Source organism: Asterias rubens, chromosome 7 (genome assembly GCF_902459465.1).
Source record: "Asterias rubens chromosome 7, eAstRub1.3, whole genome shotgun sequence".
Lineage (NCBI taxonomy): Eukaryota > Metazoa > Echinodermata > Asteroidea > Forcipulatida > Asteriidae > Asterias > Asterias rubens.
Window position 1 is genome coordinate 20,276,361 of NC_047068.1, and position 27,684 is coordinate 20,304,044.

Below are 27,684 nucleotides of genomic sequence, written 5' to 3' on the forward strand. Positions count from 1 at the left end.
GTGGTGAACTTATTTAGCGCCCTCGTGTGATGATAATTGGCCAGTCAACCACTGTCATCATTAATGTTCAACAGTGGACTTGTATAGCGCCCTCTCGCCCTGTATGTTATTTTTAGTTTTCAGTATTTCAACTTTGTTCCAACAACCAAAACCCCCGGTTACCTAGTTAGAGTTCACCAGTATTTAACAGGTACTTGTAGATGGGTACCCACCATATTTAATTTGGTGTTTCCCCACAATTTTATATTTCTTTTCAACATGTGCTCAGTTTCTTTAGACTACACTCTGATACATTTTGTCGATTCATTAGATTCATTAGTAATAATAACGATAGGTTCTAATATCGCATTTTACCATATCAATGCGCTCGACATTAGCGCCCTGGTCATTTGTCCAATAACATTCCTTTTTAAATCTTTCTCAGCTCCCTGGGAAGTGAACAGCCCGAGCTGCCATGATGCTCAGAAGGTTTTTTCAAACACAGTATCAACCTCTACCCTGGCAGGTACCCATTAATAGTATACCCCTGGGTATACAAGAGAAGCAATTAAAGTAAAGGATCTTGCTCAAGGACACATGTGTCACGACCGGGATTCGAACCAACACTCCGAAACACTAGATCTTGAGTTTGATTCTCTTATCCACTCGGCCACAACACCCTTTCTATCATCACCAGAAAGTTGTCCAAACAATCAAAGTTATTGAAAATAATTACCTTAACTTCAGGATGGTCTGGAGCTACTCCGAATCTCACCAGTCCGAATGGTACAGGAAGCTTGTCAATGATGTCCACCGTACATTGAGAATTACCCTGGGGGACAAATTTAATTTCAGAATTTATATTAATAATTTATTGATTTATATTGTGCCCATTCCAAATAGTGTACACAAGGGCACAACAAAAAAATAAGGAAACAACAACAGGTCAAGTTCAAAATGAACCCTTGCACAATGCAATTACTGGTTTAAAACCTTTCACCACATATTTATTCCCTCATCCTGTCCTGCTTATCTGAAAAAAGGGAATAAACAAACTGGTCATTTCTAAGAGAATGTATGCTTGTTTTACTGAAAGCACTCATGTTAGGTTGGCATGTTTGGCTTGTGCCTAAAGCGCTCGCCTCTCACCAAGGTGACCCCGGTTTGATTCCTGGCCAGAGCCATATATGTGAGTTGAGTTGTGCGTTGGTTCTCTGCTGTGCCACAAGGGTTTTCCAGACTTTTCGGTTTTCCTCCCTCGGGAAAAATCAAACACTTTTGATCTTGGCTGTGCTCTGTGGTCATAATGGGTTGATGTGGCTGGCAGCTGAAGGCGCCCTTGCATGCCTGCTTCTCGAACACGTTCTAGCCGCGTCCATCGCAATTCAGCTCCAGCTGCGAGTAAGGATGATTAGCCCCCAAATTATTATGTTTGTAGCTGTCCATGGAACATTAATCTAAACATCTGACAGGTCTGAGTAAGTAGCAACCATGGACAGCTTGCAAAATGAGTACCTTTATTAAAATAGTCATAACTCCTCAGAAATATTATCAGTTTCTTTCATTCCTTTTTATCTAAGAAGCAGGAGAGAGTGCTTGTTAAATATATGCCTTACTGAATGAACTATTGAGTGTCATTCTTTTGTTTTGAAAAACATCACCAATCCTGGTCAACTTTTGCTTTACTTTTTGTTTAACCTAGAACTCCTTCTTTGAAAGGGCAAAGCAATTTTCATGTTGCAATGGGCACTCTATTGGAAAATCTTGAAGTCAATGGGAAAGTTTTCAAGGGGCACCAAGGCCATGGCCTGACTGGCCTGGGTGTTATTCCAGGCTTGCTCCTACATGTACCTTAAGAAGTCCCTGTGCTGTATAGAAGCCAGCAGGCCCGCTGCCGACTACACATACTCTAGGAGCTGGCTGACCACTGCATAGGAATCTTCTACCATTCAGGTTATAATGAGCTTGGTGGCGTCGTCCATTGCTGTTAGTCGAGGATCTGCACCCAAACTTGACACACTCCCTCGACAATACCCGACAGGAGCTCACTGGAGAAAAAAAGATGTGACAGTGTTTAACCATGGTGTCATGGTCAAGACGCCTGCCAACCAGGGTCCATTTACATAGAGATAATAAGCACAAAAAGTAGCTAAGCAATAACCAAAAAAAAACGCTAAAAATAAAATAAAAACCTGTGTTTATTTTTCAATCAATGGAGCCAATTTGTGTGAAGTGGGCGTGGCTTTACAGGCATTGAGAGAATAAACATTACTGTTGACCCCTTGCATCAACATAATGTCACAAGCTATTGGTGAATGGGGTCAATTGCACAACAAAACTTTATTTCTGGTGTTCTGACAAATCGTCTCTCAGACAACTCGACAGTTGGAACAAAACTTTGAGACAACTATACGGATGGCCAACATGGCCCCTCGTTTAGTTGCTGAATGGCGTTGAGGAGTACCAGCACAGATAGATAAATAGACACATTGACATTTGAGTGGCCGATCTCCAGAATACTGACATGTTTTCATGAACTTACTGTATTTAAGTCTTGCATATTTGTAATTCTTGCGTAATTTTTGGCATGACCTGGACAACTGTCATGAATAACTATAACTAACTAAAGATTTACATTGATTTTTTTATATTTTGTTTTGCCTCACAAGTACACATTTATTAATTGTGCTGCCAGGTTTTTATGTTTTTTTTACCATTTTGGGCAACATTGTTACTAAATTTCCTACTTTAGGAATGTATACATTCAGCGACGGCCGGATATTCTGTAAAACCTTCACAGTAAAATCATTGTCCATTTCTGAGTAAGATAAGTTGGGTTTTGCTCCCACGCGAGGTCGGGCATGAATTTACGTAGGTTTTAATTAAACCAAGTTCTCAGTAAAATCTCATTTTTGAGTGTTTGAGTGAGCGTTGAGGGATAGGGCAGCAAGCTTAACAGTGCGGGTCTTACTTTTTAACAATCTTTTTACCTCAGTCTGCGACCAGAAGAGCCTGCATGTTTGTTCTCTTTTGGGAGGCATAACAGTAACTAATTAACGAAAGCACCTATTATGATGAGTGCACCATTGAATTTCTCTTGAGGAGACTTTTAATTTGATGTAAAACTTTAACGTATTTGGAAAAAAGAGTTTTAGCACTAGGGGGCCTATAGTGCTATTATTATTAATTTAGTCTTAAATGTTAAGACTTTCCGTATCCTGTCACCCACCAAGTCAAATGGAATGTTCCTTTTGCTCCGGCACATACAAATGAGTGCAAAGTGGTGGCAGGATACGGAAAGTCTTCCCATATATTACATATATTACAACGTAAACCACACCTTTCGAGAGGACTAAATTCCGGATCATTTTGCAAGAATTATAGATGTCTCACTTGCTCAAGAAACTGATGTCGTTCACTGTCACACGATTTGTTTACCTCCTCCAAATGCGCGCATGTTCCAGCATGTAGTCGGAGGTTGCAGTTTGTCTATCATTACACACACAGAGGAGGTTGGGAATCTCATATTATAATTTCATCAAAACTATTGAGGGCGCTATTTCAAAATACCGGAGGAGTTATTGAAAGATGAAAATATGGCGAGTAATCCAACCGTGTTTTTGTTGATGCTGAGCGGACAAATCGAAAGTGGAGATGTAAGTGAGATTGTGATTTGTTTTATTTCACTTGCCCTTTCCATGTATTCCTAAGATCGGTTTTATTAGAAATATAGAAAAAGGGAAAAACACGTCTGAAACCTGAGCTAAAGTTATAAGTAGTCAGTTCCCATGTACACAGTGCACAGGCAGAGCCATTTGACAACAAATAATAGTTAATACCACGCAGGCAAGTGCAACTGACACTGTGACAGTGACATCTGTGTGTCACACAGTGTCAGTGTTTACTGTGTGCAACAAAAAGTACCTGACTAAAACTGGGTTGTTGTTATGATCTCCCTGTTTAGGGAAGTCAGCAAACTCTCACATACAAACACAAATCTTTGGGAAGAAACATAGGCTAACTTATTATAAAAGGATTCTGGCTGATTGGTGTGAAATTAAAAACACTAAGCTGGCCATCCAGTGCCGTGGCAACATCCATTCTCTCCATACAAACATTGGTTTAATGTGCTCATCATCATAAATTAGAAAGTTTATTAAGAACCAACTTTGGATGGAAAATAACGTGTGAAACAGTAGTAATTTAATAAAAATTGATTATAACTTTTCATTTGAATTTTCAAATAAACTAAAACAGAAAAAATAACTTTCAGATTACTCAGTTTTGTTTTACGAATTGATGTCAATCCTTGCCTAAGGTGGATTTATTTCACAAAGAGTTAAGACTAGTCTCAACTCGAGTTAGGACGAGTTACTCTTCCCAACTTAAGTTACATGTAGGACTAGCCTTTAGTTTTTCTGCTAGCCTAACTCTTTGTGAAATCTTCCCCTGTTTTAATAAGAGTTCCAGTATTATCACTGATATCAGTGACAGTGTTGTGATGCAAGCCTGTTATAAACTGAAAGACTTCCCTCTTTTTTCAGGTCGACTCCAAAAATTCTTCTCAGAACTCTAGATTCATGATCATATACATTTAGGCGGTCAATTTTCATTTACGGAATCTGACGGTTGGCCTCATTCAACTAAATTAAAGGGTACTTTTTTTCACAGCTGTTTTAAACAGCGATTATTCAATGGCCAATTCAACCGAAAAAGTTATTAAAATCGCAAATGACCTGTAGCCACAGCGCATCCCTGTACTTTTCCAAATAGTGAGTTGGCTGCCAAGAGTGAGTCAACTATTTCTTGACCAAAGTCAAGGTCTAGTGAAAGACTCTACACGTGTCAGACAAAGTGTGGTTTTGAGTCCTGTTTACGACAGTTGTGTCCTTGCATGAGCATGCTCCTCTTTTTCACTCCTTGGGGTAAATAGTTGAGACTAGTAATTGTTATTCAGAATTGTTAGAAACAGAGGATTGTTCTGAAATGGGGGCAAGGCAATTTTTCATGTCAGGGCAAATGTACATGTATGAGGGACTTACAAATCTTGAGGGGGCACCAAGGCAATGACTAGGGGCCATGGAGGCGATTAATTGGAATTACCTCTGTTGTCTCTGTGTTCACTGATGTAAAATGCCACGGAACACGTTTTGATCGATTTGTCTGCTGGGGTTGCATACATGTACATGTACATGTACCCCTCTGGAGCTGAGAAGGTTTCTAGTAGTACAGTGTATGCCTATTAATGTCGGTGCAAGAACTTTTGATACATTAATTATCATTAATTGCTAAGGAACTAGGCATTCTTTGTTACACTAGTTCCCTTTTTTATTGTTGTGGTTTTTTTTTTTCATTCTACTTCCTTCCCAGTTTCCTGAGTTCGAGGACCTCTACCTAAAGTATAATTTTGTTTTTGGACCAGATTGGGTGATAACATCGGTGAGTTTCATTTGCAGTTGTGTGCTATCTACTCGTAGCCCTTTTTTCCACTCATTTTCTCCCTACCTCGTTGTTCATTAATAGCAATAATGAGTAGTGCGAGTTTAGCTCTCTGGCTATTTCACCCTTCACTAATTGTCTGGCATCTGGGGAAACATTGTTGAACAGGGGGAACCAAAACTCAAGCTGAACCATAACCAAGGTCCAGTAATCTGTTTGAGATGTCTCCCTCTCTCTCCTGTACTTGAATTTACTCTCTCCTGTACTTAAATTGTGCATCAATAGCAGAAACCTCAATTCATTGCTGGGGAAACCTGCTTTGACACAAAAACAGACACACAGTTTTCTGTAAAGGGACCCAATGAATATTAAGGAACTTTGAGATACACTGAGGTGAGCAAGTTATGGTTAGGATTGTGGAAGGTGTTGAGCCAGAAAGTGTATTCCCTTCCCATTTAAATTTGACCAAACTCGTTATCGAAAAGATTTGCCTTTTACGTGGATGTGTTGAACTTTTTTCAATTAGTACATTAACTTTTTACATTGTAAATCGAACTTGAAGCCACCCACTAGAATCAGATAGTGTCTAATTAATCTATAACCTTTCCTTATTTCTGTCATCTTAGGGTCTAGAGGAAGGTATCTCACAGGTATCCAAGAAGTCTAAAGATGGACGACAACTGTTTGTCTGGAACTTTCCACTGGAAGTCACTTTCAAGAGCACCAACCCTCACGGATGTAAGCAGCGATAAACCCTGTCATAGGTGCCTTTAGGTCCCAATTTCATAAAGCCTGTAAGCACAAAACTTGCTAAGCACAAAATAGTATTGCTTAGCAGAAACAGAATACCAGCTCAAATGACATAAAAATTTGCATTGGTGAAGCTGGTGCCTGACTAAATTTGTGCTCAGCAAAGAAATCTGTCAGGCAATTTTTTCTGCTTTTTAAAACAGCTTTATGAAATGGGCCCCGACACAGGAATTAAACATTTTTATTTTATGCGTTTGTTGAGATACACCAAGTGAGAAGACAATTACCAAGGTGTCCAGTGCCTTTAAAGGAATATGTCTCATACTTCAAAACACTTGCAGGAAAGAAAACTGACCGCTTTGATACACCCCTTCAAAGTGTGATAAAACGCTATATTATGAGAACCCATTATTATTGTTATTATTTTTTAAATACTGACAACTCATCTTCATGATTCTAAGTGCTTTGTGAAAATCAGCCCCTGGCCGTGTAACTCAAAATGTTTACTGGACCAGAATTGTGTACGTCCTGAGCTTCCTGACAGTTTTAAAACATGATTTTAACTGTTTTTATTTTAATAAGCACTAGAAGACAGCTTGTAATGATTTTACTGATTTCTAATCAACAACGACATTTCAGATGAAATAAATTCACAGGATACTTACCATCGTTACCATCTTTATAACAAGTGAGCTAGGGAAATCACAAAGGAGAAAACAGCAAACTGCTTACCAACCAAATGGACCCATAAAATAAAATAACAAAATTGAAATTACACAATTTTATTCAGGGTCATGACCAAACTATGATCCTTCCTTTGACAGAGCAAAGCACTTTTTAGGGTTCCGTAGTTTGATAACCAGAAAGTAAGGTTATGATAACATTATAATATCTCTAAAACCTACATGTCACTTTTGAGTATTCTTTTGTTTCATTAACAGAAAGTTATAATTTTATTACATCAGTATAAATTTTGTTTTAGTTAGGGGAGGAGTGTGTTTTTCTGTTGCTCTTATTTTGCTTTCTTTTCTTGTGTTATTTCCCAGGGCCTCAGATTGTTGTCAGCGTTTATGGTTTAGATCACTATGGCCTGGCCATTGTTCGAGGATACGGAGCTGTTCACATACCAATATCGCCAGGAAGGTAAATAATAAAACAGTAAGGGGTCCTGGACTCATGGCCGAGGGGGGGGGGGGGGTCATCCAAGGAGACTCAAAACAAACTTTCATGTATAAACTGAAAAAGTTACCCAATATTTGGCAAGGCACAAGTAATTTACATCACATGGCATTTGGACTGGTAAACTTATTGACTTGTGTTGGGTTTTTTTTTTTTTCACTTTGATTTTCCTGTATTTGTTTTGTTGTTTTTTAAAGCAGAATAAGTGAGGGGAGAGCATGCAAAACAAGGCTAAAATAAAATCTTGCAGGTCAGGGGCAACATACAGTTAAACAAAACATGAATAGGGCCTACAGTGCCCAATGTCATAGATCTGCTTTTAAAGCACAACAAGTTGCTAAGTACAACGAAATTAAGCTCACCAGAATAGAGTTTACCAGCCACAATACCATGTTGTATGCACCATGTGTGACTGCATGTAGTGTCCCGCTCATATTTGCTAAGCAGAAAATTGTAAAGCAATCATGAATGACAATAACAAGAATACTGGGACCAGTTTCATCGTGCCGCTTTAAAAGCACAAAAAGTAGCTAAGTACAACAAAATTATGCTAACCAGAAAAGGGTTTACCAGCCCAAACTCCATGTTGTATGCACCATGTGTGAGTGGTATCCTGTTAACTTTTGCTAAGCATAAAACTGTAAGCAATATCTTTTGCTGAGATTTTGCTCGCCACACTTTGAAAACAGGCACTTTTAGAAGGTGAAAAGTTAATGCCTTCAGAAGCAGAACTATTTAACTTTAACTTGCCAAAAAAGTTTTTGTGTTTTGGCTCAAAAATATAGAATATTACTGAAATGATATCGAAACAACTAATTTTCCAGGGTTATCAAAAAACCAAATGTTTTGAGACTTAAGTACCTGTCATTCACGCTAATCGAGATTTGTTTTAATTTACTTACTTCCTTTTTAAAAAAGAAACCACAACAAGGAAGTGGCCTCTAGAAAGAGAAAGTGCCAAAACAATAGCCAGCTGCGTGCCAAGAATTGTTTTTAATTTTGTTAATATTTATGTCAACATGAAAAAGTATTTCTTTGGAGGAAAAGTCTGTATTTTAGGAAATGACCTTCCAATCTCAAACCCTTTGTTTCTCGAAGATTTTGGTCTTTTTTTTGTAATTTTTTTTAATATTTCGCATGTTCGTGTGTATGATTAGGGACATGTCCAAACCAAACAACAAAATTCTTATCTTTTCTGGCTGTTATTTATTTATTTCGATAAGTGCACTTTTACATGCGTTTACACAACACTTGGGACCAACGCAGTACGTCCCATCTCAAGCAATGGTTAAGTGTCTTGTCAGCTGGGGATTCAAACCCACACTCTGCTGATCAGAAACACCAGAGTTTGAATTCAGTGGTCTTATCGCTCGACCACGACGCTTCCCACAATGCTTTATCAGTACATAGTAGGCTTTATAAACACATAGAATGAGAAAGTATGGAAAGAATTGATAAGAAATTGCCGTTTTTGTTTCTGTAAACTGACCTGGAATTTATTTTATCTTATCTCTTTGGCGCAAGTTTCAGTTCTACACTCGTGAGAAGAATTTTTTCTATAGTGGTTCGATTGATATGTAAGAATAGTAAGATGTCAATAAAGTTTCATTATTATCTCAATATTATTGGTATTCTTCCAAAATAATTTAAAGTTTGTTTGTTCAATGCTTTTGTTTCATTTTCAGACACCAAAGAATTCTGCCAATGTTTGTTCCTGAGTCTTCGTCAAGATTCCAAAAGCTCACAAGGTTCGACATAATACCTAGCCTCATCTTTGTCTAGTGTTATTGGTGCATTACCCTATTAAAGTGAAAAATTCACGTTATGCATAGAAGCTTCAGCAGATCAGCATTTTACAAAATAATGTACCTTGTCTTGATTCAAAGAGAGTGTGCATGGTATCGGTAGTAGGTTCTGACAACATTACTAAGCGAAGCAAACACCCACATATCTTTTTGTTTTATTATTTTGGCAAACTGCAAAAAGGATACATTTACAAACAAATTATAATTTTGACACTCAATAAAAGAGAAAGCAATAGAATACAAGAAAATGGTGAAAGAACAGTGAGTGCTTGCTAAGCATATTGCGAAAAGTCAAAGACTTGCATGATTTGTATTCAGGGCCTCTTAGAAAAGAAAAAAAAGAGACACAGTCGAAGCTATGGTCGAAACAAGAGTAAAAGACAAGCAAATACCGGACAGGAGTGTGAAAAAAGGAATACAACCAAAAATCAAGATTTGTTGAGGCCTGTAAGCCCAGACTAAAAGGCACAATTATACTTTTGGTTTTTGGAACCATTTGTTAGCTTTAATCCTATTGTAGAAGTATTCAATCAAACTAACTTGTAAAAATTTAATTTCAAATGGTCGTCTGAGAAGCCTCTTTTGGGGTATAATTTTATTTATTTATTTATTTACTTAACCACATTACTTCAACGTGAAATGTTTCTCAATATGCTTTATACTAACAAACCAAAAGTTTTCATTGTCAAGAAATGTATACCTTCCCTTTAAGGAAATAGCAAAAAGAAATAAGTGCATGAAAACAGCAAGTCGTCATCATATTTATTCCCATTTTTTACCCTTATCATTGAAGGAAAAGTTAGTTAACTGTAACAACTAGGTAACAGTAGCATTATTAAAAGTTATTACACAAATCAAAAACAACAATAAAAACTCAGATTTCAATGTAAAACTTCACACAAACTGCAAGAGCAAAGTGATTTTTAAAGTTGGGAAATCGTTGAAAAAGTGTCCCTTGATTGTTTGCCTGACAAAAATTCCCTAAATGGCTTTTGCGCTCATGCTGAAAATGAATCTGGCTGTAACATCCAGCTAAGAGTGTCCATTCATTTTTCCTTTCCATTCAATTTGCTCTTTTTTTCCCCTACATTCACAGTTGGGTTCTGAGTAGAAGGCCTGAGTTTGTTGACGTCAATGTAGTGGCAAGGGGTGAAGGCAGAGAAGGTGAGTTCATCATTGGTTGGATATTGGATCAAGTCCTTAAGCAAGGAAATAATAACTAGTTCTTATAATAATAATTTGGGGGGCTAATCGTCCTTACTCGCAGCTAGAGCTGAATTGCGAAGGACGCGGCTACAACGTGTTCGAGAAGCAGGCATGCAAGGGCGCCTTCAGCTGCCAGCCACATCAACCCATTATGACCGCATTTTATTAAAAACTAGAAACCCTTTTCAAGATCGAAAGTGTTTGATTTTTTCCTGAGGGAGGAAAACCGGATAGTCTGGAAAACCCTTGTGACACAACAGAAAACCAACGCACAACTCAACTCACATATGGCCCGACCGGGAATCGACCGGGGTCACCTTGGTGAGAGGCGAGCGCTTTACGCACAAGCCAACCCTGCCACCCCAATGTAGAGCATTTTGACAATAACTGTATCAATGTACTAGTGCCCTGGTCATTGGGCCAATATTATTCCTTTAATAGTATTAATAATAGTAATCATAATAGTTATTTGGGATGCGCCAAATCAATCTTAACAGATGTTCAAGGCGCAGCAGAGACAATACATACATAACAATACATGACCATATTCAGCTCCCTGGGGAGTATACAGCCCAAGCTGCCATGCTCTCAGAAGGCTTTTTCAAACACAATTATCAACCTCTACCCTCGCAGGTACCCATTTACACCCCTGGGTGAAGAGAAGTATCTTGCTCAAGGACACAGGTGTCACTACCAAAATGTTAGGCTGTAACCTTTTTTTTTGCAAAAACAGTTTTCATTAAAACCAAAATTGATCATTTCTCTTTTTCCTTCCATACCATGGTTGAGTTAAAATGAACTGCCTCAAACTTGAAACTCATATTTTGATGAAAGAGAAAGTCAGAAGAACTTAGTGAACCTATAACAAAACAGTACAAAGCAGTGTCCATTTCATTATGGTCAAGAGTGTTTCGGGGAAGGAACTAAAGCGAGGAGCGAAACACGCAGGTTGCGTAAGCTCGAAACCAGTACACACGTCAAGGGTGGTGTGTCCAGGCACCTGAGATGTGTTACGTGCAACTTCTTGGCCATTGTTCTGTTTGGGGATTTTTTGAAGTACCCAAACCCTTGAAGAAGAAGTGCAGGAAGTACAACATCTTATAATTGTGGTTAAGAACTAGATTTCATGTAGTATATACTGTACTCATTTAGTCCGAATCCAATTAAGTTTACAAAAAACATTCTACAACCAACCTGTGAGAATATATCCTCTGATATGGTAAACATTCTGTTTTGTGAAGGAATTTGTACAAAGGATTGGTGTGTGTGAACCTTAGGGAAATCGCCATCAAGCCACCATCTTGTAAAACGATAATGAAATAATGGAAAACGCACAGCTGCATGTGCACGGCAAACAGGATTATCCAATAAGTAACCTTCTTTTGACCTCTCGCTGAGGGCGCCCTACTTGAATGATATAATTTATGCATTTAGGTGTAAAAGCCTCTTACACCCCCCCCCCCCCCCCCCCCCCATGATCCAATGGTTGTAAATACTGCAGATTCTGAGCAACCTTTGCTTTTTGATATTACACCACCGCCACGAGATCGCTCTTTCTACAATTATCTTGGCTTCGGATTACAGTGTTAGCGAAAAGCGTACTACATGTAGGCTAAATGGCATCGATCATTGTTGATTTGAATGCAGTGCAATGTGGTATCAGGCTCACAAGGCTGATCAAATATAAATAATAAATTGAAGTCTTATATAGCGCACGTATCTACAAGTACCAAACAAGGTACTCAAGGCGCTTAGTATTACACAGAAATAATTGGTTTTTAAGTTATGAATTCTGCGACCCAATTATGTAGCACCTTATAAGGGTTTACAAGGTGCTATGGCACAGACAGCAGCCACAGCCAGGAACAACGGGGCAAACCCCTTCTCTTTTGGATAAGTGCACTGGGTTCTCTGACATGCGTTACACAACACATGGGCCAACGGCTTTACGTCCAATCCGAAGGACGAAGCAATGGTTAAGTGTCTTGCATAAGTGTCACGGCTGGGGATTCGAACCCACACTCTGCTGATCAGAAACACCAGAGTTTGAATTCGGTGTTCTCAACCACTCGGCCACGACACTTCCACGTTTCGGATATTCTAATCAATAACAGATATGTACTGTGATCGTAATGTGTTTACTTTCTAACTTTCTATTCCAAAGTTTTCTTTTCAATCGAGGTCTGTACAGCGTTAATACTCTTTCAGTTCAGAATCGAAAGTTTAACCTCAAGTCACAAGAAAATTGCACGTACTCAATATGGACCAAAACTATAAACCTGGAATAAAAAACTAAATAATAAAATACCATCATTTGAGCAACTACTAAAATGTGGGTCCTAGTTTTATTGACAGCAATGACTCTCATCCATCCTGTAAACCCTAGATTGTTGAACTTTAAAATGTGTCTGCCCAGTTATGGTAATTAATCTTTTCCTGCATTTCACCTCCGCAGAACTTGTCTCAAAACTGAGAAATCTTGTTTGGTAAAATCAATCTATTGAGAGAAGTGGGGGTTCTGATAAGAACTTGAACTGAAAAGTAATTAAAGGCAGTGGACACTATTGGTAATTGTCAAAGACTACGTATCTCAACATATGCATAAAATAACAAAGCTGTGAAAATTTGAGCTCAATCGGTCGTCGAAGTTGTGAAATAATAATGAAAGGAAAAAACACCCTTGTCACACGAAGTTATATATGCTTTCAGATGCTTGATTTCGAGATCTCAATTTCTAAATCTGAGGTCTTGAAATCAAATTCGCGGAAAATTACTTCTTTCTTCAAAACTACATTACTTCAGACGGAGCCGTTTCTCACAATGTTTTATACTATCAACCCCTCCCCATTACTCGTAATCAAGTAAGGTTTTATGATAATAATTATTTTGAGTAATTACCAATAGTGTCCACTGCCTTAAATGCAACTTGTATAGGTTTGATACAATTGCTTTTGCGTATGTTGGACCTCCTGGTAAAATGAAGTTTATTGATCAAGACTAGGCTTCAAAGTCAAAAGAAACATTCATTCAAATGTATTTTTCTGATTTGCTTTTTTTCCATTTACCGGTAATGAATTTTGATTGAATATGAAATTGCAATTAATGACCTTAAGGCACTGAGCCGACGATTTGTGAGTGTGAATCTTATTTAGATTTGTCGTTATTAATTGTGTGTATACTATAATATAAACACTGGTCCCTCAGTGACGCTCAAGGGGCTTCATCGTACACTTTTTTCCTGTAAGGATGTGGGACTACGTTTGAATTATGAGACCTACTTCTTCTTTTTACATAGCACCATGTTATGGTTTACAAGAATAAACAGAATTTTTGTTTTTGTTTTTTTGTTTTAGTCACGAGGGTGCGATCTCAAGGTCACGTCAAGGTCACCTTCAACATCATCACTCGCGACATGAAAAAACTTGGCTACGACGTTGCGTCATCAACGATCAGTGTCCCTGGGGCAGACACTGCAGCTGCCTTAGCCGGGGCATCAGCACCGGCACAGGGGGCAGCCGCTGCCGCCCAGCAGACCATGGAAGGTGAAGGGGTCAGCGAAACAGTAACATGAGATACTATCGGGGTCAATCACAGCATGAGACTGTTTTTTGCTCAACTTGATTGTAAATTTAATTTGTTACTTCTAAAGCCCCATTTACACCAAACTCCTCACTATGTTCTAAAAAATGTGTGCAAACCGAGTGGACGTAGTAACAACTTTCTACAGCAAGTTTACGTACTTCATGCATGGGCTTGATCATGATGGTGCTCCAGAACTTTGAGCCTGCTCAAAATTTACGGGCAATTTACTTGGCAATTTACTTAAAATGAGAAGAAGCTACTCTGAACGGAATTGCCATACTTGGATCCAACTATGAACATGCTTGATGTGTGGGGTCGTGCATTATTTGGATTTATGTGTGCTCACAGACCGGGTTCGTTTGTAGCATGTTCATTTAACCTACTAAGGTTACATTAAATAGCCAAAGCTGTACATTCCAGTCAGACCAAACCCATTTGACAATTTTCTTAGGACTGTTCAGGACGCTTCGAGAACTAGTTTGGTGTGACCCAGCCTTTTCCCTCATGTACAGTGTATTTGTGTGTTTTTATAGCCAGAGAGGACCAACTCTGGGGTGTACAGTAGTGTAAGCCATTTGCATAAAAGTTTTATTGTAAATAGAAACAAAATGCCTGGCGCAATGACGGTCCTGGACCCAACTCCATAGAGCTTACAGAGCTGCTGAAAATCCATTCTGTATATAGAGCAGGCCTGATACTTAGTGGAGGCAACGGAGGCGATTGCCTCCATGCCCCCTGGTCATTGCCTTGGTGCCCTTGCAGTGCTCCAGTAGAAATTTACAATTTCCCCATAGGGTGCCCTTTCCAAGCATACAGGCCTGATAGAGGATTTCACAGATTAGCAAAGAATTGACGTGTGCACACAACTTCAAGGTACTTTTAACAATGGAACCATGCTATCCCACAACGTTTTCTTTTTGATAAAGTGGTACCCCACAGAGAATTGCTTTAGAAAAGGAATAGTAGAACAGCAATAGCAAGACCCCACAAACGAGATCTGTAGGGGGGTAGGTGTGTACTTCATGTATCAAACATTCTTTGCTTACATAGCTAGTTTGGTGCTGACCCTGTAAGTAGAGAAGTGTTATAATAGATGTTAAATTTGCATCGGGGATAAGGATATTAGTTTTGGTTTTTTACCCATACACCGATGTGTGTTAGCACTGTATACTCATTACTTTCCCGAGTCCTGTGAAAAAATATCACAGGCATGTTACTCGGGTGGGTTCGAATCCCACCCGAGTAACATGCCTGTGATATTTTTTCACAGGACTGAGTATACAGTGCTAACACACATAAGTGTATGGGTAAAAAACCAAAACTAATAGAGAAGTGTTGATATCCATGTTGAGAAGATAGATACTGCTCAAATAGGAAATATTGCCGGAAAATTTACTGCTAATCCAAAATGAGCAGGGTGCAAGATATAATTGGTACATGTGATATTGTTTTTTGGCTGATTACTTTATTCGGGTAAACATAATTATTTTGTGCGTTGCTACTTTTTGTGCGTGGAAGCAGCTCTATGAAATGGGGCCCGTTGGTCATAAGTGAATGCTCAATTTTGACTTTCTCAAAAATTGTCATGGCTTGGGGAAAGCTCAAACTTTTAATTGGGTGTAATTCCTGGCTACTATGGCAGCTACAGGTTGAATGTTTCTGACTGCCACCCCTGAACAAAGGGTTAGGGAGACCACCAACATAGGGCTAGAGAGCTCAATTGGTGCTGTCATAGTAACATAAAAGACAACAAACAATTGGGTTTTTGTTTTGTTTTCCGGTTTGGTTTCCGTTTTGGATTTTGTGTGTGTGTGTGTGGGGGGGGGGGGGGGGTTGAGGTACTTAAATTTGAGTGTTCACTTGTGAACAGGGAAGTCATTGTACCAAACATTATATAAGTTTAACTCTCAAATGGCTGGCGTGTTATTCAATTTGTAGATAAGTTACAAACAATTTGTATTGCTATTTTGTAATTGAAAAACTGCACCTTGAGTGAATCAATAAATTATTCTGTAACTACATACTTTTTTTTTGTCGACTTGGAAATGTTGTCTGAAGGTCAAATGTTCTTAGGCGTCTAGATAGGGATTATTGTAAATTCTCTTTAAAGCCCCTTTCACACTAATCTGTTTCCCGGGGTTATCCATGGGGAATAGCCGCTGGCCCGTTCACACTTTTATCACTTTACCCCTGGTCATACCCTGGGGAGTAGCTCTGGAGAAGGGGTAAGCGGTAACCTAGGGGTAAGCGGTAACCTAGGGGTAAGCGGTAACCTAGGGGTAAGCGGTAACCTAGGGGTAAGCGGTAACCTAGGGGTAAGCGGTAACCTAGGGGTAAGCGGTAACCTAGGGGTAATCTTTGAATAAGTGCAACCAGAACCCTGTGAAATAAGGACGTAGACGGGACAGTGTGAACGTAAGTGTGCCCGGGGTAACCATGGGTTGAAAAACTCCTGGGCCTTCTCCAGGGTTGTATTACACAGGGATAAGAGGTACCAGCGTGAACAAGGGCTTAAGTGGTCTAGCCGATTAGCTCATTGCTCATTAAAGATCGTTCACATCTAAACCAACAGAAGTCATCATTTTGTATCAAATTAGTCTAGCTGATTAGCTCATTACTCATTAAAGATCGTTCACATCTAAACCAACAGAAATCATCATTTTGTATCAAATTCTCGTTTTGACAGATTTTCTAGTTATGATATTAAAAAATAAAAAAACAAGAGTAGATTTCCCCCAAAAGGCTTTGAGTGAATATCTTATACAAAGTTATCTTTTTATCTGGGATGGTGACAATTTTAGCTGACTAGTCAAAATCAATCATTTATATCGACCATTTTCACATGATAATCACTCACAAATTTTAGTTGAACCATTTTGAAAGCAGTTTTACAAAAAAGGTTTTAGTCACCAATGAGTAATGGCGAAGAATGACTGCGCTGCTATCCAAGAAGTTTATTGCTAAACTTATATAGTGGAGTTTCGTTCACTATGTCCTATATCCAATCGCCTGCTGGTTTGGTCGGCAAACCTACATCATGCAACACGTTGTAACTTTTACAACACATTAATTTTTTACACTTCACACTAACTTTTCTTTATCCAACTGTTTCAAGGAAAAAATACAAAGGCATTTGCCCCATAACCATAAGGATGGCGCACGAAGTACGCCTAACATAGTTAAAGACAGTGGACACTACTGGTAATTGTCAAAGACCAGTCTTCTCACTTGGTGTATCTCAGCATATGGCATAAAATAACAAACCTGTGAAAATTTGAGCTCAATCGGTCATCAAAGTTGGCAGATAATAATGAAAGAAAAAACACCTAGTCACACGGAGTTGTGCGCTTTCAGATGCTTGACTTCGAGACCTCAAGTTCTAAATCTGAGGTCCCGAAATCAAATTCGATGAAAATTACTTCTCTCTCGAAAACTACGTCACTTCAGAGGGAGCCGTTTCTCACAATGTTTTATACTATCAACCTCTACCCATTACTTTTCATCAGAAAAGGTTTTGTGCTAATAATTATGAATTATTGAGTAATTACCAATAGTGTCCACTGTCTTTAATGAAGGGGCGTTATTGCGTACTCGACTCGAACGTATATATGACGTGCATGCGGCATTTCGCGAAACCTTTACGAACCGCAGGTTTGAGGAATTGCAACTATGTCAGATCGGGGAAAAGTAACAATAAAACAACTGAAACTAGTTATAAACAATCGACTCTGACAACCGAAGAGACATCGTTCAAAACATGACATGATGTCATTATTCGGCGTACACAAGACAACAATATTTGTAATAATTATTAACTATTTTGAAGGGGCCCTTCTATAATATATTCAATGTTCATAATTTTGATTTTGTTTTCTTTTCTTCAATTTGACTTAACCCTAACTCTAAGCCCCCCAGAAAAATAAAAACAAATAATAATAAATAAATAAATAAATTATAATTTCAGATTTTTAATAGCTATATTAGAATATAATATACTTAGAAACAAAGTAACGACTCAAGTGAAACATATAATTATTTATGATCAAAGGTTTCCAACGTCAATAGTTTCCAACCTTACTGCTTAAAAGACTTGGGTACTTTTTCAAAATGTCCATAGATTTACATTAAACTTATAGGGTTTGAAGATAATAATATTGAAAAGCTTCCCTTCAAATCTTACTTACTGAGGTGCTGTAGTTTTTGAGAAATGAGTAAAACAATGTCATGAAAATACGTTTGTAAATGATTAAAATAATTTTCGTCTCATGAGACAAAAATTATTTTCATGACATTGTTTTACTCATTTCCCAAAAACTACAGCACCTCAGCACGTAGTATTTTCAGGGAAGCTTTCTACTATCATTTTCTTCAAACTGTGTAAGTTTAGTGTAAATCTGTGGACATTGTGTTTTTTGTCCTACAAAAGTTACATAGACCCTTTAATTACATGGTTAGCATGGCACTCTCACCTTGTGTGATTCAAGTTCAAAAAGTCAGTTAAAGCCATTGGACCCTTTTGTTTCAGAAAAAAAAAAAGTTCACAGATTTACAAATAACTTACAGGGTTTACAGAAGGCAATGGTGAAACAGTGAACAGATATTAAGTTTGCTGAGCAGTTTCCTTGTTTTTACCAAGAAAATAGTTTAATGAACTTGTTGTGTTTGATCGTATACCCTTTTCAAATACGTGGGCATATTGGCCTACAAATCTATCAATTCTTTGAAACGACTCCTTATTATATTGAAGGATAAGTTCATGAACAAAAAACAACAGTGTTGAAATTAGTGAGTAATGATTTAAAAAAAAAAAAAAAAAAAACATTAGCTTGACTGTAGGGGTACAACCAGTGGAACCATTTTGTAGAGTAAAAAAATGTGTTTTTATAAAATGTAGCACACCGTTGGGCTGGTTCTTTAATGAAAATTATTATACTTTAACCACACAGTTTCGAGAGATATTTAAAAACGTTATAGTGCTTTATCACGTTCTAATGGGTGTGTCAAAGCTGTTGGTGTTTTTGCATGCAAGGTATGTGGAGATTCGTGTTGGAGTATGAGACCTATTCCCAGCACCATGTATTGGCTTACAATGTGCTGTGGCGCAATGCGCAACCCATCAAACCAGGAACATCGGCGCGAACCCCTTCTCTTTTTGGCAAGTGCACTGGGTTCCTATTTGCGTCACACAAAACGCGGAACCAACGGCTTTATATCCCATTTGAAGGACGAGAATCATTTTATTTGTTGATTTATTTTAAATCTTTAGACTGTCAAGGTTAAAACAAAAGTATAAAATCTGTTATAAAAGATGTGTAAAACCAGACCCCTGCCAACGATAAAAATTTTACTTCTAAAATATCTTTCCAACCATGCGAATTTCATACAAACGTTTTGTTAAGCAAAAAGCGCCCAGGCAATCCGAAGGCAAAGTAACCCTTTTAAAGGCAGTGGACACTATTGGTAATAACTCAAAATAATTATTAGCGTAAAACCTTTCCTGGTGACGATTAATGGGGAGAGGTTGATGGTATAAAACCTTGTGAGAAACGGCTCCCTCTGTAGTGCCATAGTTTTCGAGAAAGAAGTAATTTTCCACAAATTTGATTTCGAAACCTCAAGTTTAGAACTCGAGGTCTCGAAATCAACTATCTAAACGCACAAAACTTCGTGTGACAAGGGTTTTTTTTTTCTTTCATTATTATCTCGCAAGTTCGATGACCGATTGAGCTAAAATTTTTACAGGTTTGTTATTTTAGTCATATGTTGAGATACACCAAACTGTGAAGGCTAGTCTTTGACAATTACCAATAATGTCCACTGCCTTTAAGATGATCCTAATGATTTTAAAAACTTTACTGGACCAAAACGAGTGTACTGTATAGAATAAAGTTTTACTTCGAATGACAATAACTTTCTTTTAAAAAAATTTACTTTCGGTTGATGACTTATTTTATAAAAACAAAAGAGAAAGCTCGTCAAGACTCCATTGTCACCATCACAACCAAAAAACAATTGTATAGAATAAAGTTTTCCTTCGAATGACAATAACTTCCTTTTACAAAATTTTACTTTCAGTTGATGACTTTAAAAAAAAAAAAAAAAAGAGAAAGCTCGTCAAGACTCCGTTGTCACCATCACAACCAAAAAACAACGTGGTTTTGTTTATCATCACAATGGGGTGTCTGGTGGCGGACTCAACCCGCCACTGGAAGTGTCTCGCAGTGGCATTGCATGATACATGGCACTCTGCCAAACAATGTTCCCAGGGCCCAATTTCATAGAGCTGCTCAGCACGAAAATTTGCTAAGCATTGACATTTCTTCCTTGATAAAAATAGGATTACCAACCAAATTTCAAATTGTTGCATATTGCTTGTTATTGATTGATATTCAGCTTTTGTTTGCTCATCCTGAAACACATGTGGAAATTTGGTTGGTAATCCTGTTTTTATCGAAGCAAGCAGAAATTAAATGTTAAGCAAATTTTTGTGCTAAGCAGCTCTATGAAATTAGGCCCAGGTTTCAACAGGTTAAAAAGGCGCTTTACACACTTTTAAAGACAACCAGCTGGCCCAATATAACGGATATAGGGACGCGGTTTTTGGTTTTCTAACAAGGAAGCAAGCGGGGACGCTAAGCATGTTAGTTTTGTTGTGTTGTTGTTTTTGCCTAAGATTTATCTTAACAGCCAATCGAACTTATTTTTGTATTTATCTGATGTCTAATGCTCTAGAAGTTACCAATTGTGGACTATACCATCTGCAACTGGAAATAACTTGCCTGGCATTTGATATATTACTTCCTTTACAAGCGGGTCATGAATTTATTTGGTAATAATGTTTAGTGCTAACTATTTATGCCATCTTAAACTTGTGAGACAAATAATGCCATCTTTATCTACTCAGCATTTCCACATTCTGATATTGACTAAATTACGGCAAATGAATATTACACATTGTGGTTACGTAACAGTGTTTCTGAAGGCTTGTTACAATGTTAATATTCTACATTTGAACTCACCAATTCATCACTTGAACACCGTACTGCTAACAGGCAGCAGGAGCATAACGTGACTAAGTCGCAACTCAGAAAACCCATTTGGCTGAACTTAAAAAACTAAGGAAACGGAAACACTATACTATGTTCCCTATGCAGTCGACCTCTCGTCTTAACGGCAAATGCATGAATGAATCCCAAATTCCAGAAAAGGATGGGGGGTAGACCTACACGATTTGTTAACCGACTTCAGGTATGTCAGCTATGACGTCCAGTCATATTCAAATGTTGTTGTCTATTGTATTCTCGCGCTCGGGAATTGACTTTGTCCCAATAAGAGTCTCACAGTGGATTTGTTATCCAACACATTCCATTTCTGCACTCATTGCTCGGTATTTAATTTACGGGAGTGTCATTAAAGGCAGTGCACACTATTGGTAATTACTCAAAATATTTATTAGCATATTAAAACCTTTTTTGGGTAACGAGTAATGGGGAGAGGTTGATGGTATAAAACATTTTGAGAAACGGCTCTCTCTGAAGAAATGTAGTTTTCGAGAAAGGAGTAATTTTCCACGAATTTGATTTCGAGACCTCAAGTTTAGAAGTTGAGGTCTCGAAATCAAGCATCTGAAAGCACACAACTTCGTGTAACCAGGGTGTTTTTTTCTGTCATAGTTTCTTCTCTTCACGCAGGGGTAATATTGGGTACCTGTGAGGGCAGAGATAGTTCATGTGCATAATGTAGCTTTAAAACAGCACTTGCAACAAATATACTCCACAGGGAGCTGTAATAAATGACCGAAACTTGAGGGTCAGCTCGTAATAATTCCTAAGCAAAGTGTTTTTTATATAAACCGCTCAGATTGATCTTGGAATAATTCTGCAGGAACTTCGGTTTTCTGATGTGCCACCCCACCCTACAAAAAACGTGCCCCCTCCCCCTTGTGCCTTAGTTTACCCATGCAGGTAGAATTAGATGATTAACCTTAGTTAAGCCACTGACCTTATGGCACTAGCGCTGTTTCTGTTAAGCCTGGTTTCACTTTCTGTAATTGAGCCTTGTGTGTATTATACCGGTTACGGAAATGAAGTTATAAACTTATACTGTCTGTTTGCGGTTTTACTTTCATTGAGTGGTTGCTTTGTATATAAGAGTTGCTACTAACTGCAAAATCACAGGTTGTTCTTATAGATTCTGATGACTGTTCTTCTTCCGTGGATATTCTAGTCTGAAAGTAAAGGCATAATGGCTGGTAAAGCTAAACTTGTTCCCACCGTCCTGATCGCAGTTCTTTGCCTGGTCTTGGCGCCTTGCGCTACACCAGCCATGGCTGTTTTATCATTAGAGGTAGCTGGACATCAAACCATCATTCCCGTCAACCAAAGCGTCACATTAATCGGCTCTGGGCGATTCCCGGTCGGCTTCGTCCTCGGTGACCAGGTCGGGGGCACCGGGGGAGGAAGAGTCACCTGGACGGTGGACGGCCGGGTCATCGCCGAGCAGCAAAGTGCCCAATCTCAAACGACCGATGTGTATACTACGAGGATAGAGCTTTTCCGGGATCGCCACTTTGTTGCCTATCTTACAATCGAGGGCATGGACGCATCGAAAAACGGAGAGTATTGTTTCAAGCTGAAGGCGGGAGAGTCTGTCCATACCACGTCACAAACCCTTGAGTTGGCTGTTGAGTACCGACCGTCTAATGAGTACCCGAAATGCTCGGTTCTTCCAGTTGACGATGACATGAGGCTCGAGTGCAAGTCGGAGAGGGGAAGCCCCCTGGTCAGCCTGCAGTGGATGAAAGATGGCGACTCACTTCAACAGACCGTTGACGATGACGAAGAAAGCTTTCTTGAAGTGTACACCACGGTAGCAGGACCGGAGGCCATCAACATGGGACGGTATGAATGCTCAATGACATACAAGGGATCGAGTGCGGGCTCGTGCTTTCTCGACCGACCCACTGTGTGGATTCCGACCAGCACGAGCGGGTTAGCCATCGGGGAAGATCTCGAAGTCATCTGCCTTCAATCTGCTTCTGATAACCCACCTGTGTCTGCCTTTAAGTGGGAAGTCAAACCAGACCGGCACCATACAGTGGGTAGCGATGGGGCGGTACTTCACATCTCCAACATCACATCTCATGACAACGGAACTGAAATCATATGTGAGGGACAAAACGCAATGGGTCGTAGTATTGCAGGCAGTGTGATCATCTTACGACCTGTCGAGGCCACCCAAACACCAATAACTCTCGAGTTGGAGCAGAGCAAGATACCAGAACACGTTGGTGCGCTCGCCAGCTTCGAATGCCGAACAACTCCGGAACGCGAGATGGGGTGGCTCTTCAATGGCCAGTACATCGACCCACAGAACCATGAAGACAGATTCTTCGTCGAGGGAAACCTAAACCAGGCTTTGTCAGTTAGGGGTGTTACTCGAGAAGATGTACCGGCCCTGGTCACTTGCTTCGTTGCAAAGAGCTTCCAGAAAAAGTTTGTGATGAATCTTAAAGTTGACTTTTCTCTCACACTCCCAACCGAAACGCCCAACCACAAGCTGTCAACACAGACGGATGTCGCTAAGTATGGTTCTCATGCTCCAGCTGTCTCTCAAACACCTAACCTTAAACCCATCCTCGTCACCCCTAAACTGGACACCTCTACATCGAAAGACGAGTCCTCGTTTTTCAACAGTCAGATAATGTGGTACATCGTTGGTGGCATGATGTGTGTTGTCCTACTTGGTATCTGTTGCTGGGTGTCCCTCAAAGCGAAGTCACTCATGTGCGACCCACAGGGAGTCACCAAGACCGTGGTGAGCCCCACTTCACCGACCCCATATTGTCGACGTATTAACGATGATGATTTCGTGGTCCGAGTCGGGATGCCTAGCGAGGTGAGACCCTCCCTGACACCGGATCAATCTCTGTTGACCAAGGAGCAACTGGTGGAACACGAGGTACAGTACCAGGATCTGGAGGATGTGACCCGTCAGCGACAGACTAACGAGTACCAACGAATCATTAACAATGACTGGATTCCCCCGACTCATATTTAAAGGTACCGGACACCTAATAAGACCAGGGCCTTATTTCATGGCCCTGCTTACCGCTGAATTCTGCGCTTACGATCACCATTCTCCGCTAACATGCGTCGATTTTCTGCGCTAGTAGAATGCATAGGTACGTGGAGTACGCAAGCGCAGAAGCCAAAATTTCCTGCTAACCTGTGAAATACGCTTGACGTAAGCACGGAATTCCCTGCTTCCGTAAGCGCCGACTCTTTGATTACGGTAAGCAGAGCCATGAAGTTGGTCCCTGTACTCTCACTTGGTGTATCCCGACATTCATAAAGTTACAAACCTGTGAAAATTTGACTCAATTGGTCATCGAATCAGCAAGAGAATAATGCAAGAAAAACACCATTGTTGCTCAAATTGGTGTTCTTTAAAATGTCTAGAAAGGCTTTTAATATTTGAATGAGACATCACCTTTTTGTCAAAAACTACAATACTTCAGAGGGAGCCGTCTCCCTGTTAGTTTCGATGCTAACAATTATGTCCATAGTGGTCCAGTGCCTTTAACCTACTTGAAGTAAACGGAACATGTATGTATTATCAATGACCATTATCCGCACTTTGAGTGACCAAATTTATACACATCAATAATAACAAACCTTTGGAAATTTAGGCTCACTTGGTTATTTGAGTCACGACAAAATAGTTGGGGGATTAAAGTTTCCCTGTTTAAGAACATCTTGCAAAATCAAAACCAACTGTTGTGCTTCAAATATAATATCTCAAAAACTAATACTCATTCGGGCAACAACAGTTCATGAGAAGTTTGCCAATTATGACTACGATCTTTGTAAACATCTTTCCAATATTTTGCACCTTTTAATAATGGTGTTCCTCCCAGGATGTGTGTAAGACTTCTGACTCTCACTTCGCAAATGGACCAAATTATTACCAATGCAGTTGTATCTGTTTCATATTGATTAACACGAGAGGGAACCACATTAGTAGCGAAATATTCAGAAATTGTTGGTTACCAGCTTCCATAAGACCAGCCACAGACTGTCTTTTAACTGGGTGGTATTAAAGCCAACACATTTTGTGCTTAGTCAACAAGTGTGATTTGAGCAACTCTAAAAATTGTTAACTCTGTTGTTGATGTTTAAAAACAAATATAATACATTTATTAATTATTAACAATGAGCTGCCGGCAGCTGGATGTGGCACTTTATCTCAACACTGGCTTCTAAACTTATCATCAAGAACTCTTTACACCAAACTTTGTTATTAATTGATGAGCCAGGGTAGATCCAGTGTTCGGATTTAGAATGGCATTATAAAGACAGTGGTGGCAACAAGGGATTACTTATTGAAATTATGAATTTATCTCGATTAGTTTACCTCCATTTACTGGACCATTGTTACTGTGTTGTCGTGTTTGTGTGTTGTCCTTTTCTTTTCATGTGTAACTAGTTTGTGTGCCTTCGGTTATTTCAGTTTATTCTTGCGGTGTTCTTTCGTACAGATAAGTAAGAATGTACATAAATTCGGGGGATCTCCGTCCAACAAGCTTGCTTTTAGGAGACCTCCCCAACTTAATCTAAGTTTTCTCTCCTGAAATGTTATATTATGTTATTTTAAATGATTGAGTAGAAATAGATTGAACTGTGAACTTTGAACTATAAACGAGGAGGCACGCTGGAAGCGGCAGCTAGCTTTTACCACCGAAGTTTTTAAGCCATGTCTTAATTTAAATACGTAATGCATTATAAAGCCTCTGGGTAGTAAAACATGTTAATTTGTTGAAGATTTTTAGAAACACTTTCCTGGTTCAAGGGAGTATAAAACTCATCGTTCTATAACCTACTTTTAACCACTTATTACATGGCACAATTCCATACAGCCTGTAAGCACAAAACCTAAGCACAGAAAAACCTTGCCTAACTGAAACAACTTAACAACCATTTCCATGAAGTTTGTTGCGAACGACGCCACGCTCGTTTGTTTTGCTGAGCCAAGATATTTTCTCACTCAGCAGCATTTTCTGCTAATTAGCTTTATGAGATCGGGCCCAGAGCTGTGCATTATCTCAGTTGAGGTCTATAGAGATTAGGCAAGCATATCTTAAGCATGTATAAATTATGTTGGTAACTGTAATAATAGTATGTTCAGTGTAGCAGAGGGAGTGGGACGGGGGAACGGCGAAATAATGACGGGAAAAATGAACGGTCCTGGGGAAGTAGTACGGAAAAGGAAAACAGAAAGGGGCGTTAAAATGATACGGGACAGGAAAATAATAAACTGATCAAGAGAAAAGTAAACGAAACGGGGTATAAACGGGACGGGAAAGAACCGCAGGACCCGCGCGAAACTGGAAAACATGAATGGGATTTTCGCTCAAGTACCTATTTAACAATATTTAATGTGCCTTATTATCAATTTACAGCTGAACATTATGCAATTCAGTCTTCTAGGAATGTTAATATATTTTTTAAATACCGTACCACTGTAAATAGTTCCGTCCAATAGACAATTCCATTGAATGTTAACAATATTTCTAATGTTAGCAATATTTCTATAATTAGGCCTATGGGTTCCCAATGAAAGAAACATACCGTAGGGTGGGCGCACTGAACATGTTTGTCAAACTCAAGGACGTTTTATCTACGTACCATGGTGTGTTAGTATACATGTCAAGAAAAATATCAGATGGTAAAATGTAAATTTTGCAGGCCAGTACGTTTCCTAGGCTTAAGAGGTAGCTTTAATAATTGCTAATGAATTATCTATAGTGTCTTAAACATGTGCTTAGTTTACACTACAGGGTTGATCATAATGAATGATTGAAACGAGTATTATGCAATATTTAAAATTTGCTATGGAGAATTTGAATTGGATTGTATTTTGTTAAGATCTTTTTTAGAGTAAAATGAATAAACGTTGCGTTACTTTAATTAAATATGTAAGATGTCCGTGTTTTTATATAAGGTGTACGGGAGCCATTATTAAACCTGTAGATGGGGGAGCCATAATGACGTTGGCTCCCCCAACTAAACGCTAAATAATGTTTCTTTTGGACAGTGTTTACTTATTGGATGATGGCCATGTCAAATTGTCAACTCAATAACAATATCTTGTTTTTTTTACTACCACCGAACGAAGTGGAAAATCATTCGATTTTTCTGAACGGCACTTCAGTGTAGAGTTTTTAACTAATACACCCGCTCTGTGATAGGAAGTTTTATTCTTAAGTTGTTCTTCTCCTCATAAATCCCTTATTTAGGATGGTACCAATGGTAAGCAACGAGGGTGACAATTCTTTATTGGCTCGTCTAATAGCACCAGTTATCTTTCGCCCTTTTGCACCTGTCTTTAGCTTTTTTAGAGAGCCATTTTGTTCTTCGTGGCTCCCGGGGCTGGATGTATCTTTTCCAGCCACAGCGTTATTTTTGTCGTTAAATGTTTGTGCTATATCGAAAATGGCAAGGGGGTATTTTGGGTACGTATTTTAAGTCATGGTTAGCAAGTAGAAACATCGGTCTTGTAATAAACGTTTTAAAATAATTATTCACAATTTGCAAATTCTCTAGACTGAAGATTTGCATAAGTGTTGGAATTGGAATTGGCCAGTGTGTGGAAATGGCAGGACTCGAAATTAACACTGGACCACATGCCTGAGGCCAGCGATGTAAGCCTCGTCGGGCCAGGTACAAGGTTTTTGCTGCTGTTA

At 39.0% G+C, this 27,684-nt stretch overlaps 3 protein-coding genes across 3 annotated transcripts in view; 2 read left to right on the forward strand and 1 right to left on the reverse strand.

Moving 5' to 3' along the window:
* LOC117292868 (NADPH:adrenodoxin oxidoreductase, mitochondrial-like) overlaps positions 1 to 3,473 on the reverse strand; it is a 53,307-nt gene extending 49,834 nt beyond the window's left edge. Inside the window, exons 1-3 of the mRNA XM_033775038.1 lie at positions 3,320 to 3,473; positions 1,831 to 2,027; positions 716 to 811 (exon numbers count right to left, since the gene is read on the reverse strand). Of these exons, the coding sequence (XP_033630929.1) occupies positions 716 to 811; positions 1,831 to 2,027; positions 3,320 to 3,347 (321 nt within the window). The 5' untranslated portion in view covers positions 3,348 to 3,473. The remainder of the gene's footprint in view (positions 1 to 715; positions 812 to 1,830; positions 2,028 to 3,319) is intronic.
* An 82-nt stretch (positions 3,474 to 3,555) lies between these two features.
* LOC117292844 (B9 domain-containing protein 1-like) lies at positions 3,556 to 15,097 on the forward strand. Its single transcript, XM_033775014.1, has 7 exons — positions 3,556 to 3,635; positions 5,350 to 5,418; positions 6,045 to 6,156; positions 7,215 to 7,311; positions 9,033 to 9,095; positions 10,249 to 10,316; positions 13,712 to 15,097. Exons 1-7 carry the CDS (start codon positions 3,576 to 3,578, stop codon positions 13,927 to 13,929), a joined length of 687 nt encoding a protein of 228 aa, XP_033630905.1. The 5' UTR covers positions 3,556 to 3,575; the 3' UTR covers positions 13,930 to 15,097.
* A 7,011-nt stretch (positions 15,098 to 22,108) lies between these two features.
* On the forward strand, positions 22,109 to 24,213 carry LOC117293099. The gene has a single exon (XM_033775318.1). The coding sequence runs from the start codon at positions 22,185 to 22,187 to the stop codon at positions 23,997 to 23,999; it is 1,815 nt and encodes a 604-aa protein (XP_033631209.1). The 5' UTR covers positions 22,109 to 22,184; the 3' UTR covers positions 24,000 to 24,213.
* Positions 24,214 to 27,684: the final 3,471 nt, after the last annotated feature.